This window comes from Equus caballus, chromosome 7 (assembly GCF_041296265.1).
Source record: "Equus caballus isolate H_3958 breed thoroughbred chromosome 7, TB-T2T, whole genome shotgun sequence".
In the NCBI taxonomy this organism is placed as follows: Eukaryota; Metazoa; Chordata; class Mammalia; order Perissodactyla; family Equidae; genus Equus; species Equus caballus.
The window spans coordinates 11,707,235-11,721,631 of NC_091690.1; the positions used below are offsets into that span (position 1 = coordinate 11,707,235).

The 14,397-nt window shown below is 39.2% G+C and overlaps 1 protein-coding gene across 1 annotated transcript in view; it reads left to right on the plus strand.

The window, feature by feature from the left end:
- The window catches only part of ARHGAP42 (Rho GTPase activating protein 42), a 262,991-nt gene that overhangs the window by 235,164 nt on the left and 13,430 nt on the right, over nucleotides 1–14,397 (plus strand). Inside the window, exons 16-22 of the mRNA XM_005614996.4 lie at nucleotides 377–435; nucleotides 2,991–3,096; nucleotides 5,541–5,700; nucleotides 6,921–7,065; nucleotides 8,327–8,707; nucleotides 9,087–9,243; nucleotides 11,271–11,333. Coding sequence (XP_005615053.1) covers nucleotides 377–435; nucleotides 2,991–3,096; nucleotides 5,541–5,700; nucleotides 6,921–7,065; nucleotides 8,327–8,707; nucleotides 9,087–9,243; nucleotides 11,271–11,333 — 1,071 coding nt within the window. The remainder of the gene's footprint in view (nucleotides 1–376; nucleotides 436–2,990; nucleotides 3,097–5,540; nucleotides 5,701–6,920; nucleotides 7,066–8,326; nucleotides 8,708–9,086; nucleotides 9,244–11,270; nucleotides 11,334–14,397) is intronic.

The window sequence follows — 14,397 nt, forward strand, 5'->3', positions numbered from 1 at the left end:
TTATGAATACTAAATTTTTCTTTCACATTAAATTTAAATGTGAGGTTTTCATGTGTTTTTAAAAAATAAGTTGAAATTGAATGTTTTCCTTTTCTGTTAGCTATTCTGTCCATATCTGAGAGAGTTTTGCTCTTGTGGTCCAACACTTCTCACAAAGTGAAAAAATTGTCTCCCAGCCTCCCTTTTTAGTACAATTGTGGCAAGAAGTGCTACGGGGCATGGGTGTCCTTAAGATCTGCATTTCAGAACTGCTTGGGGCTTCCTTACTCAGATTTAATCATCCTGCCTAATCTCCCAGTTCTTGAAGAAGCGCGGAAAGGTCAGGGGATTTATAGAATGATAGTGCCATTCTAAAGTCGGCTTCCTTCTGTTGTAGGTGCCTCGCAGAACCACTGATGACTTACAAGTTACACAAAGATTTTATTGTTGCTGTTAGTAAGTACACTTCCATTGGACATGTTATAATTGATGTAGTTTTATGCTATATTCTTAGAGGTATAAGTTTAAACCAGCTGGTTAAGATTTTTCTATATATTGCTTAAAAGATTGTCAATCTGATACTTAATAGCTTACAATATGGTTTATAAACAAATAAGAAATGGCAGAATGAACTAAAATATTTTGTCACTTAATAAAACCTCATTGGGGTGACAGCCTGGTGTGATTAGAAAGAGCTGTGAGGAATTATTCTAATTACATTTCACTTGATTGATAAGTATCAGTTTGGTACAAGAGCAGCTTTAGAATTAAATAGACAAGACTACAAATCTGTGCAGTCAGTTATGCCACCACCATACACATACTCACATGCTATATTCCTAAATCTGGAGAGAAGAGTCAGATATTTTTTGGCAGGCAACAGGCACTTCCATCCATCCACTTTCCCCCATATTATATTTATTGATGATGATTACATATCTATGTCATTGCTGTAGATCTGTGACTGTCAGAATGGGATATGAATAGATAGGTTTAATTCAAACCTCTTGTGGAGAGGGAGTCAGTGAGAAACATGTAACCTGAGAAGTTAGAAATAGTAGTTTTAAATCATCGAGACTGAAGTGCCAGGTTGCCATCTGAGCCCATCGCAACAACTTGTAACCATTAGGAGTTAGCATTTCATTGTTGAGATGTATGAAGTGTGACTATAACGAGTATTTTTCACAATCCAAGAAAGAAATCAGTTACATTAGTTTATTCCTACACATTGTAATATCACAGGAAATGTTGTCTACTGATAAAAGCATCAGATAAAGTTGAGTGACCTTGGTTTTCAAACCAGCATATGTGACTTAACCACATGATCTCATGAACCACCTATACTGCTTAGCTGTCTCCTGAAAGCTCTCCACTCTACATTCTCTTCATGGAAATCTGTCTTTGTTAGATGAATAAGCCCTTAGAAAATATGTAATCCAACTTGTCATTTTATCTCCTAGGACCCAGGGTGGGTAAGTGAGTTTGTCCAAGGACATTGGTAAATTCATGGCAAACCCAGAGCTGTGAGCCAGTGTTTTTGACTCAACCTAGAACTCTTTCTTATAGAAAAAAAAAATTTATAAAAAATGGCGTTTGAGCAAGTTAGCTAAAATGACTCAGTGAGCTGGATGTTTTGATACAAACATTTGGTTGCAAGATTTTTCTCTCCACTTCTGTGGCAAATAATGATCATATTATTCACTACAGTGATAATTAAAATGTGTTCTTATATATGAGAATTCATCTTTTGTCTGGGTCAAGGATAATCCCATTTACCAGATATTAAGTTAGTAAAGTTAGATATTATTTGGTTTCAAGCAGCAGAAATCCAGCTCAGCAAAAAGGGGAAATTATTCAGAGACTACAGGACATGCTGCAGAATTCCCTGGCAGAGGGTGGGTCACGTCTTCCATGAGCCTGCAACGAGGAACTGCCAAATTGGGAATTGGTGTTTCTCTCCCCACTCCTTTTGGAGGGTCTCTCATCTCTGTTCTTTTCTGCTTATCTACCCCATTCTTGTCTTCCTTTCTAGTCAGTTGTTCTCAGCTTTGGAGCACATTTGGTCATATCAGCCCTGGTTTTACATGATATGCTTTTTCGTGTATCCAGCAGACAGTTCAAAGTTTTGATATCTCTGGGTTCCAGCTCCTGGGAGAGACCTCTTGTTTGGCCCAGCCTGAGCCAGGCTCTTTCCTTACCTTATGTCCAGATAGCTATGCCCAGAAGAGGTGGTGGTCCCATGATATAAACCTTATGTATTGGGCACTTTCGGGGGAAGGGGCTTGGCAGGGTGGGCAGTATTCCAATAATTTGTTTATTGTAGTAAGAGAATGTGAAATAGATTCCATATTCTGAAGTGTTGGATGTTTCTCTAGACATCAACATCTTGGTTTTTGCCCGGGAGAGTAGACTTGCTTTAGAAGATTTTTGCTTTTCAGATTTACCATTGTCTGCTTGTGCTTAAAATGCTTAAAATCTGCTAGGCCTCTGTTTGCATAATAATCTTCACACCTCAGAAGAGTAGCTCCCTGTCGTCTTTGAACTTGAATCTTTGAAATTTGGGGAGGAATGCCTGCTTCCTGTGGTCTGATGGAGTCACAGGGAGGTTGCAGTGTGATAAAAAGTGTATTGCAGTGCCTGGCACATTAGGCGGTCTGTGACAATTGCTGTGATCACTCACATTGCTAAAGGTTTTGTTCTATCCTTGTGTCATAAAACCAAAGTCAGTGATGAGTTATGGGTGTGTGGAAGTATATAGTTCCACGGGCCTAAGCTAAGCCCATAGGCCTGGCTTAGATAGAACTGGGTTGGTTTGACTTAATAACTTCATGACCATGGACAATTACTCAACCTCTCTAAGCTTTAGGAAATGATAGTGATAATACTTACTACATGAAGTAATGCTTGTAAGGCTTGAGGGGTGGCAGTGGTTATGATGTTTAGATTATTATTGTTTACATATGCATTTGAATGCAATTAAAACTTGAACATTTGCAACCTTTATGTTACAGAGTCTGATGATCAAAATTACCGGGTGGAGGCTGTGCATGCATTGGTGCACAAATTGCCAGAGAAAAACAGAGAGATGCTGGACATCTTAATAAAGCACCTGGTCAAGTAATTCTCTGACTTATATTGTTCACTTAACTACTTGTTCAGCTCTCAAAGTTAAGATTGTTTGTGTCTTTCTAAAGTGTATGATGGTGCTGTAACATTGCCGTTGTAATCAGAGTTCACTGAATGCGCTTAAAAAGTGATGTAGCAGTTTGTTTTTAAGATATTTGTATATGTGTATGTGTACCTGTGTAGGTTTACACTATGCAAATAATTATATCCTTTGCAACTATTAAACTAAAAATGAAAAACTTACAAGTCGACTTAAAAATATATGAAGGAGTATATTGTTTTTTCCCTGTCTTTTAGATACATTGTAAGGGTCAACAGGTTCTGCCAGGTCAAACTGCCACTCTAATATTAGCTTCCTTCTTTGGATTCATAGTATCTCTTGGTTCCTAAAGATTTTTCTGACTCTACTGTTAGTTCATCTATGTATTTTAAAATCTCTATAGATAGATAGATATTGTATTAGTCAATTTCTCCAGAGAAACAGAACCAATAGGATGTTTGTGTGTGTATGTATACATACATACATCTGCTTATACAGTTACATACATACACTTATATACATGTAGGTGTATGAGAGAGAGAGAGATTGATAGATGGCAAGGAATTGGCCTGCACAATCGTGAAGGCTGGTAAATCTGAAATCTGCAGGGCAGGCTGGCAGGCTGGAGACCCAGGGATGAGTTGATGTTCCAAGGCAGCCTGGAAGCAGAATTCCCTCTCCCTCAGGGGACGTCAGTCTTTATCTCTTAACTTCAACTGATTGGATGATACCCACCCACGTTTTCGAGGGTAATCTGCTTTTCTCAAAGTCTGCTGATTTAAATGTTAATCTCATCTAAAAATTACCTTCACAGCAACATCTGGAATTGTGTTTGACCAAACGTCTAGGTACTGTGGCCTAGCAAATTTAACACGTAAAATTAACCATCACAGATCTGTCTAAAGATTCTGACACACACACACACACACACACACACGTATTTAATCTAGAAGTTTGCCATGCTACTAGAAACAAAAGTCCAAATTCAGGTTTTTAAACTTGAGAATTACCTTACAGCCTCATTTACAAATAAGGATATTTTCCATCTTAATAAGTACCGTGATTCACAAGGATGATTAATCCATCCTTATTTGTTGGAAGTAGTAACCCAGTTTATGCTAATTTGAGCCATGCACATTTGAAATAGTACTATGTAACATATTAATAAGTCTCATCTTAACTTGTAGGCTTTGAGATAATATGAATTGCCCTCCCCCAAAATAAAAAGGAAATCCAGTAGGAACAACATCATTTCAAGTTTATTGTTAACTATTGCCTATGACAACACCTCTTTTAGTTAATGAACAAGGACTCACTATTCTTGGTCATAATTAATTGTGAGTTATGTTTTTGAATTGTGTAACCTCTTCATGAAATTTAACCACAGTGTCTTTATTGGACATTCTCTTGCTGTATTCAAGCTAATTTTCTAGCAAAGCCTTTTTAAACTTGCTTTTAAAAGCTACACGAGTGTCACATGAAATATTTTTGCTTAATTATTCAGAATGTTAGATGAACATAAGCTTCACCCCCTTAATGTGAATGTGGTGGCTTTGATACAGGGTAGTCAAAGTCATTTTTGAGAGTTACTGGGATTACTTTGCTAAGGTCGATAATATCAGAACCCTTTCGTCCCATTTCCATTTTCAAGCCAGCAATGATGCTACCACATCTCATTGTCTTACTATTTGCCTTGCACAATGCTCAGCACTAGGGAGTCACTCAGGAATGTTAGATGGAGGGATGGATGAATGGATTAATGCATGGATGGGTGGATGAATGGATGGAGGGAAGGAAGGATGGAAACATGTATTGGCCAGTTGTCTTATGTGGGGAGCTCCAGAAAACCCTTGACTTGCATTCAAGAGGCCTGAATTGAAATAGCATTTCTGTCCCTGATTTGCTGTGACCTTAAGTACACATTTTTACTTTAGAAGCTTCAGATTTTTTACTTGTACAATAGGAAAAACTGACTTCCCAGGAAGATTAAGTGCAACAATATCTTTGAAAATACCTGGCAGTAAGTTCTCAGTAAGACGTTTGGTGAATCCAAATATAATTACAACTAGTCTACTCTTAACTATCTGTTCTAAAAGAAGTATAGTACCACAGAAAATACTAAACAGCTGATAATCTTTCTAAGGACATTGTACTTGATTTAGATATCAATATTTTTTTCCTTCAATAGATTAACCTTTGTAATTAGGTTTTACTTGGGCTAATGTTAATTTTTTAGGCTATACGCACTAATGCAAATTGGGAGTGGCTCAACCTATTTGAGAAAATTAGATATAATGGCATATTTTATATTATTTATGCCATAAATTTGATAGATGAGAAATTTCTTTATTATTAAACATTTAACTTAAGATATTTTTGTTGCTCTTATTTGCAGAGTATCACTACACAGTCAACAAAATCTCATGACTGTCTCAAACCTTGGTGTCATTTTTGGCCCAACTCTAATGAGAGCACAGGAGGAAACTGTGGCTGCCATGATGAATATTAAATTTCAGAACATTGTGGTTGAAATTCTGATAGAGCACTATGAAAAGGTAGGCTGAATTTTCATATGAAAGTAGTAAATTTTGTTTCTTGCTTTTAAGAAGGAATTTTGCATTTGTATCATCCAGGAGTTTCACATTGTGATCTCAGATTCCTGTAAAATGGCTGTCTTGTAAATTTTGTACAAATTACTCCTTCGTGAGGACTTTAATTTTCTCTTTTCTTGTTGATTTTTAAATGCTTCTCAAAATCCTCCAGGTTGATGATGTCTTTTCCTTCTACATCATTTACTTTTCAAGATTTTCTCCTTGAGCATTTATGTGGTCAGTGGTTCGCTCATATTCAGAGAATACTTAGACTCATTTTGTGGTTAAGTCTATTTTAACCTTTTTATCTCTCTGGAATTAGACTCTTAATTATACAGCACAGGTGATATTCTAAATAAAACAAAAGAAAAAATTCAGGGAACAGAGACCTGAAATTCTCTCTATATCCAGTCCCTAAGGAGGGTTTCTTTAAAAGAGTGAGATCTTAGAATATCTACGGAAATGGGAAAGATCTTAGAATAACTACAGAAATGGGAAATTGAGATAGCCAAATTGATTGGATTGTTAATCCAAATCAGCCATTGACGTCTAAACATTTGTGATTCATCTGTGTCTGATCTAGTCCTTGTGAGAGAATGACTGTGACTCTCTTTCCCCGGGCCCCTTCTTAGTGCTGGAGAAGAATATCCTTAGTGCTCTCTAAGGTTGTAAGCTGTCTCAAAACCCAAGAGCACACGGTTGCTTCCTGAAGCTGTGCTTAGACCTCTGCCTGCGGCTTGTCACATTCCTGAGAGCTCAGGGCCAAGAGCATGACAGCCTCTTCTCCTGAGAAGCCAGGGGCCACTCACCTGGGGAAATGATACAGAATGAGCCTCTTCCCCTCGGGTTATGTTCAACGTGAAGAGAGAAAGAGAATATCACAATAAAAAGAATCAATGTGTCTTGACGTGGACATTTATTCATATTTGAAAGGTTTCTTAAAATTATTGGAAAATCTTCTGAATTTTACTATTGGGGAATAAGGGAGAAGAAAAAAGAAAACCCACAGAAGAAAGATAACTCAGCGTAAATGAAAAAGAAAGTTATAATTCTCTAGGATGTTTATTTTTTTGGATCAAGTGTCTCTTGCCATGCACCTGATTAAGTAGCTCTCTAAGCTATTTTATGATGAAAATGGCAATTTCACCCTTTTATTGACCTCCGTCTATTTTTCTTCTATGCAGATTTTTCATACTGCCCCAGACCCAAGCATTCCTCTGCCTCAGCCTCAGTCTCGATCTGGATCCCGAAGGACACGAGCCATCTGCCTCTCCACAGGCTCCCGGAAGCCCAGAGGGAGGTATACTCCATGCCTGGCAGAACCTGATAGTAAGTGTGCCAGCCTAAAGAGATGCTTTCCTCATTCTTTAATTCAGCCTTACCTCACCTTTTTGGTAATTGGATAGAAATAGAAGATGTTCTTACTGTTGCTGTCTCCCCAACACCTGCCCACTCTTCTAACGTTTGTATATTCTCTGTCAGTATAGTTGCAAGGTACCTTGGACAAGCAAATTCATTACTGCTACAAAGGGAAAAAGTGGTTTGCTCAATACCCCCTTTTCTGCAACTGTGATTAAGTACATCGGGTGCTACTTTGTAGCAGATTTTGTCCTGTTGTCAAAGTGGTAGAGAAGAAAGGTAGAGAAAGTCTGGCTGAAGCCGTCATTTTCTTTCTTCCTTTCACATTATGTTCCCAAAGCATCACATCTTGGGTATCAAAGTGTCTGAAAGAAAAGAAATAAAAAGGGAAGCTACACCACACATTATCACTAACTTACTATTCTGAGCCAAACCCCCCATGATGAAGTTGGTGGCGGCTAGAGTCCATAGCAGGTGGTAAAATTTGATAGATGTGGTCATTTTAATTTTATTTCATACTTTCCATCCCCCTACCCCCATTTTCCCCCACAATCGATATTTAATAGAAGACACTGGTTTTTAATGTAGATATACTTGAACACTTTATTACAGTTTCTCTGTTTTTTTCTTACACCTTACTTTTAGGAACATTAAAAAAATACATCCAGTTAAATAGCCAGTTTCTTATGTTGCTATATTCTTAGCAGGAAAAGGAAAAAGTCTTGTCTTTAAAAACTGTAATTTGTAGCTGACATTTAATGGTGCCTTTGAATGAAGGAGGACTTGGATGCATTGTAACTCAGAGTCACCTAAGATCAGAAAAGTAAAGGAAGGCCGAAATATATCTTTAATATCCCCTCTCCCATTGATTTCTTGTAATATCATGAAGGAATCTCATTTCTCTTACTTGTGAGTCCTGTTTCAGAAGCAAATTTTGTCTGAATTCAAGTGAGCCCACTAATGCTGCAAGAAGTAACATTATTTCATAGGGGCAGGGTACATTAAAAAAGTCTCCCTTGAATGGTATTGAAAATACATTCACCAAGTTCAAATGCATATTTTAAAGCCTTTCTCCAGTACTGAGGACAGTTCTCCATACCAGGTAAAGGCCTATCACTTCATTGGGGTCAGGTGGCCGCAGAGCACATGTGAGTTGGACAACGGAGCGGTTTTGCTGGTGCTGTTCTCAACAGAAAGCCACTGTTCTTTTCTCTCTCCTGCCCCCGCTCAGGTGACTCCTATAGCAGCAGCCCAGACAGCACACCCATGGGGAGCATCGAGTCGCTCTCCTCTCACTCTTCTGAACAAAACAGCACTACAAAGTCCGCCTCCTGCCAGCCCAGGGAGAAATCTGGAGGGATTCCTTGGATTGCATCCCCATCACCTTCCAACGGACAGAAAAATCTTGGTCTCTGGACAACTAGTCCCGAATCAAGTTCTAGAGAAGATGCAACCAAAACAGATGCAGAATCCGATTGCCAGAGTGTTGCCTCAGTCACTAGCCCAGGGGACACTTCCCCACCCATAGACCTGACCAAGAAAGGGCCTTATGGGCTTTCAGGACTGAAAAGAGCCTCAGCTTCCTCTCTCAGATCCATCTCTGCCGCTGAAGGTAGGCCAGAGTGGAGCTTATGCAAGATGTCATTGTCTCTGTGTCACTTGCCTGATTATTCAGCTTGATTAAGCAGGGGGAAAGTTAATGGCAAAGGGACTAACAATGCTTATCTACTTTGTTCCTGAGCTAAGATTTTTAAAACTCCTGTGCGCTGTGACTTTTTCCCTAGATCTTTCCATCTCTGTGAGGTGATGTCTCTGTAATTATTGTAGATTGTGATCTCCCTGAGTGATGGGCTGCAGTGCTCAAAGAACGTTCTGTACCTTCTCGTTTGGGCTCAGGGAAAAATGCTTCCTTTTGTTATGCACAGGTACTGTGTTATTGCTATTATTTTGTCTTATCGCACCTTGCCTATTTTCTTGGGCTTTCTTTTTAGGAAACAAGAGCTATAGTGGATCCATTCAAAGCCTAACTTCCATAGGTTCCAAGGAGACACCCAAAGCCGCACCAAACCCAGACCTGCCTCCAAAAATGTGCAGGAGGTTAAGGCTGGACACTGCCTCAAGCAATGGCTACCAGCGACCTGGCTCCGTGTAAGTGAGAGAGAGTTTGCATTTGCTGTGTCTCCCGGGGACACACAGGGGTTGAGTATGTCCAGTGCACCCTTAGGAGTCCCACAGCTGAATGCCTCATCTGTACAGTGGGTACAGTGAACTTCTCTGGGACCCTGTCCTCTTCTACAAGTGATGTGAAAGTTAGAGTGGGCTTAAGGTACATAGAAACAATTGCATGGGGAGGCACTTCAGGCACTCTTCTTAGAAGCAGAACTGTGGCCTAGTTTAGGACATTAAAAATAGATGTATAATATAGTAGTTTTGGGCTTTGAAACAAACACCTTCCTATAAAAGCTAAACATCCACCTCTCAGCCAAGGAGACTACCCATATCCCAGCTCCCCTGTCTCTTTTTGTCAAAAATACAACTGCTTTCTAGCTCGTGAAGTTTGGTTTTCTCCCCTCTCCATCGTATGTCTCCCCTGTTTGAGTACCACTGATTTAAACAAACTCATAGAGAACAAGGGGCATGAAAGGTAAAGAGGATTTCTTCTAATCAAAAGAATGACCCAGAGGTGTAAAGGCTGATGGGGTAGGGTACATAGAGGTGAAAGAAAGGGAGCAAAGAGGAGAAAATGGAACCTGGATAAACAAGCAAAATCCAAATAGGAAAGTTTTTCTTCCTTTTATTTTATTTTCCAGGCTTTTGCTGAGCTTTTCCAGATGCTATATGAGCTATTTCGGGGCGTCTTTACATACAATGTCTCTTTTCAGGTCCTCAGTGTCCTTCTGCAGTAGGTAGTTTAAACCTCGTCTTAGAGATGATAAGAACTAGGACTCCTTGGCAAGTTAAGGAACCAGTCCACACACACTTAGCTAGTAAGTGGCAGAGCTGAGATTCCAACCTAGGGTTCTCAAACTTGAATCTGTGCTATTTCTGTTTTACCATGCCCGTTTTTAACATGATGGTATTTCTGACATTTTAATTATTCATTGAAAGCACAGTAAGGCATTTTACTAAGCCTGTCTCCATAGGAATAGTGTCTTAAATTCATTCCTGCATCCCTTTCTTTGACAAGAACCTTTTGGTTTCAGAGTGTGTTTAACATACATTATTTCTCTTGATCAGAAATCCAGCTACCACAATATAGACAAATATATTTGTAAATCTGTCTGCTCTCCAGTATGTGTAGTTCTAATCATTAAGGGAATTTAAGTTTTAAGCCATATGTCAAGGGAGATGGGAGAATATAAACTCCATCCTTTGCGAGGGAAAGAGAAGGGCTGCTTTGCGAACGTACGGAACGTTAAAGTAGAAATTAAAATTGAGAGAGTGTATTTTCTCTATTAGATGTAAAGTGATCCTTCGGATGATGAAATGGCTCGACTCTGGGAGAAAAGTTTGTCAGTTAAAGAAACAAGAGATCTTAAGAACTTTTCTAATTACCTGGGGTGCCTTAGTTTTAATTCTTTTCACTCTATACCCAGTATTCTCACCTTTTCAGAGAGACCATGCCCTTCCCTCCCCATGATTTGAAACAGGATTTGAATCCATAAATTTATTTATTGGCCATATTTTGAGCTCTCTCTTTTCCCTTTATAGGACCTCTGTTCACATATAAAAAACAAAACAAAACAATTTTAGAGTTAGCGTTGTCTTAGCTCTCAGAATGAATAACAGTTCTTCTCTTGTCGTGTTGATTTGATCCTTCCCCTGTGACTCCAAAGGTGTCAGTAACGTCACTGCCAGGAGCAGAGTGGGGAGAAAAAATGTTCCTTTTTAATCTGCTCCCACAGTTTTCTGAGGCAGAAAAGATGAGGACGGTAAGATTCCCAGAGGAGGGAGCTAGAGGTTTATTAAGTCTGGTACTTTGTGAGCTGGAGACTAGATATAAAAATTTCTTCCCCATTAAAGCTTAAAACAATTGATATTTTGGGTTAAATTTGGGGGACAGTTCTTAACTAATCACTTTTTGTCTGGGTCAACTGATAACCCTGAGTTTCACTTTGAGGTGAGTGATTTTCTGATTGATTTAATGAAACTTGTAATTTAAAATTATTTTTCAGTGTGGCAGCTAAAGCCCAGCTGTTTGAAAATGTTGGTTCACTTAAGCCAGTTTCTTCTGGGCGGTAAGTTCTCGAAACCCTTAAAGTTAAAAAAAAAATCGTGGTGACCTTGTTTCCTTGTGTTGACATGGCAGGTCATCTTTGATAGCTCTGCCCCTCAGTTCTGCAGCTGGTCAAATCCATGTCCACTGTTTCTTCACAGGGAGAGGTCATGTCGGAAACAGCATTTAGCATCTCAGACTGTTACACTCAGTGATGCCTCATTTGCTAAAATCTTCACAAAGGAAGGGTTCTAAACAAACAAGTTTTCTAAAAACACAAGTTGCCATAATCGTTGTACACCAAAGTTTCCTTGGATGGCAGTCAGTTTTTGGAAAATTTTCAAAAGTATATTCTTGGCCTTTAAAAGTTATAGAACTTTTTCTGGAAGAAGCTTCGTGAACATCCATTGAAAAATATGCTTATCCCTATTGGCCACTATGGTGCTGGAGAGCGAATTGCCCCAGGCATCTCTCTTTTTTGAGCACAGCGCTTCATTCCCAGTTTCCAGATGTTACCTTTACTCCATTGTTAAAAGGACACGAGTTGTTACATCTTGCTGCTACTCATGTGCTTGCTTCTGAGCTTCCTGCTTTCCTCTTCTTCTGTTCCAGACTGATTCTTCACATCTGCAGTAGGCTTTGGTTTTTCATTTGAATGTTTCTAAAATAAGGGAATTTCTTAGTATTTTGATATGTCTGATTTTTTTTTCCATCAGCAACTAGTAGAGGTAGGAGGCATTCAATTCGTGCGTGTTATTGAAAGAGCATATAAATGAGAGCACTTGAAGAACAAACCCTGCTTTTTCCTTTGGATGTGCTAAGGCAATTTTGAGCTTCCCGTGTCTGGATGATTGAGGCTGTGAAGTAAAGGAATCACAGATAATTGAAGTATTCCTGTGTAGTTCTTCTAAAAGTTTTTCAACCATAGAATTTTTATCATCCTTATAAAAGTATGTGGACTTCTTCTGCAGGCATTTAAGCACCTACATAGTTTTGGGCTTGTGCTAGTTACTAGGGATAACAATGACCTTCAAATTCTGGTTTTTTCCAAAGCCTAGTGAGCGCCCTCATGTATTAGTGTTTTTAACTCCACAGGGGAGAGCCACTTTGCTATCTTACTAGAACGATGGTTAATGCCTTGCGTTTATATAGTGACCCCAGAGTACTTGAATGTACATTACCTCTGTCTGTAGCATCTTCACTTTCTTCCTTTTTATCAAGGCATGGTGAAAACTGGGCATTGTGCATGTCAGAGCAAACGTCATTTCTCTGAAATTGTCATCATTTTTAGGCCTTAGTGTAAGGGACTTAACCTTGCTCCTTCTGTCTGTCTTGCAATATGGTCGAATTGTTCCGCTAGATGGAGCCGTTCTATTAGGAAGCTCTTCATCTCTTAAGTAAGAACTAAAGAACTGTAATCAAAGAGGTAATCCTTTAAGAGCTTTAAGAAAGCAAGCTATTAATGAAGGAAATCAGAACACTGTCATCTAATAAAGATATCCTCAGATGTTTAACAATCAGCTCATGCATTTTCAATATGCTTTTACATTCTGAATACTGTTAAATCAACTTCTAATGGGTTGTCTGCATAAACTAAGAGCTCACTGAATGGGGATTGAAGGTTACAGTCTTTCTCTGTCAGTCCATCCACAGCACTTGTGGACTGTGCTGTAACTTGTCCCCGAGAGACAGACACAGTGGAACACAATGGACATTCAGGGTCAGACAGACCCACATTCAAGTTTTTGGTCCACCACTTCCTAGTTGTATAACCTTGGATTTACATATTTAGGAAATCCATTTTCTTTATCTATAAAATGAGGGTCATAATTCTGTTTTTGTCAATTTGTTGTAAATGTACACAGTAATGTATTTAAGTACGTGGTAAGTCTCTGTAGATGGTCTCTACAATAATATTTATTATTGAAACTGCTTGTTAAAGATAGTCAAGCCTCTAATTAATGTATTAATGGATTTAAGCACTCTTAACAGTGTTTAAATAAAAAGCTCTTAAAATAAAATAAAAGCTCTTAAATACTTTTAAATTCTTAACAGTCATCTAGTACTCTTTTGTACCAATAAGTACAACTGAACGGCAGGTAGAAGTTGAGGGCATCTCCCTTACTAACTTCCTATGCTGGCTATTTCACTTTCCTTCTAGGGAGCCCAGGGTTACCTTTGAATTGGATCTTGAAGAATGATAGAACCAGTAGTGGGTAGTGGGAAGACCAGCCATGTTTGAGAAAGAGACCACTTGCAAGATTTTAGTGGATAGCCTTGAGCAACAGAAGAATAACACCTCTGAGAGTCACTGCAGGCTCTGAGAGCCATTGGGCAAAGGGATGATCTAATCGGCGATGCACTTGAACAGATCGTTCAAGTGGCTTTTCTAGGAGGTTGTGAAGGGGAGAGAACAGTCAACCATTTAGGATGGAATTGATGAGATTGAAAATGTTTTAATTAGGGCAGTAACAAAAGCATGAAAAGCTAATAGCAGAATATTATGGATAGGCCAGGATTGGGCAACTGCTTTGATACTGGCAATGAGAGGCAGGTAAAGAAGATTGCAAGTCTTTGAGTCTGAGTGTCAGAAAGAACGGTAATTTAGCTTCTAATCTCAGCTTGTGAGTACAGAGAGGGAGAAGGAAGGTTTGGGCCGTAACATATGAGGAGCCTGAGGAAGACTGAGAGGCAGTTAGACATGTGCAGGTGGAACTAGGAGAGAACATGGAGTTCGATGCCTTTTGAGAAACTTCTACGTAGCAGTTATACTGCATAGATGAAGGTGAGATTACCCAGCCATGGCGCTTATTGAGCGAAAAAGGCTGAGCACGTTTGGGGAATGGTGTCATTTAAGGGTCAGGAAAAGAAGAATGTAGAGGAATGATCAGGAGGAGAAGGTGGCGTGGTCAGTGGAGTAGAGCTACAAAAGAGACAAGGAGATCGTTAGGGGAGGACACTGGTTTTAACCTCTAAGACATCACTGGAGATGTTTAAGATATCAGGTTCAGTCCAGTGGGAAGGGCCACTCTGCAAGGGAACTTTACCTGCAAGACTTGTTAAAATGAAGATTCCTGGGGCTGGCC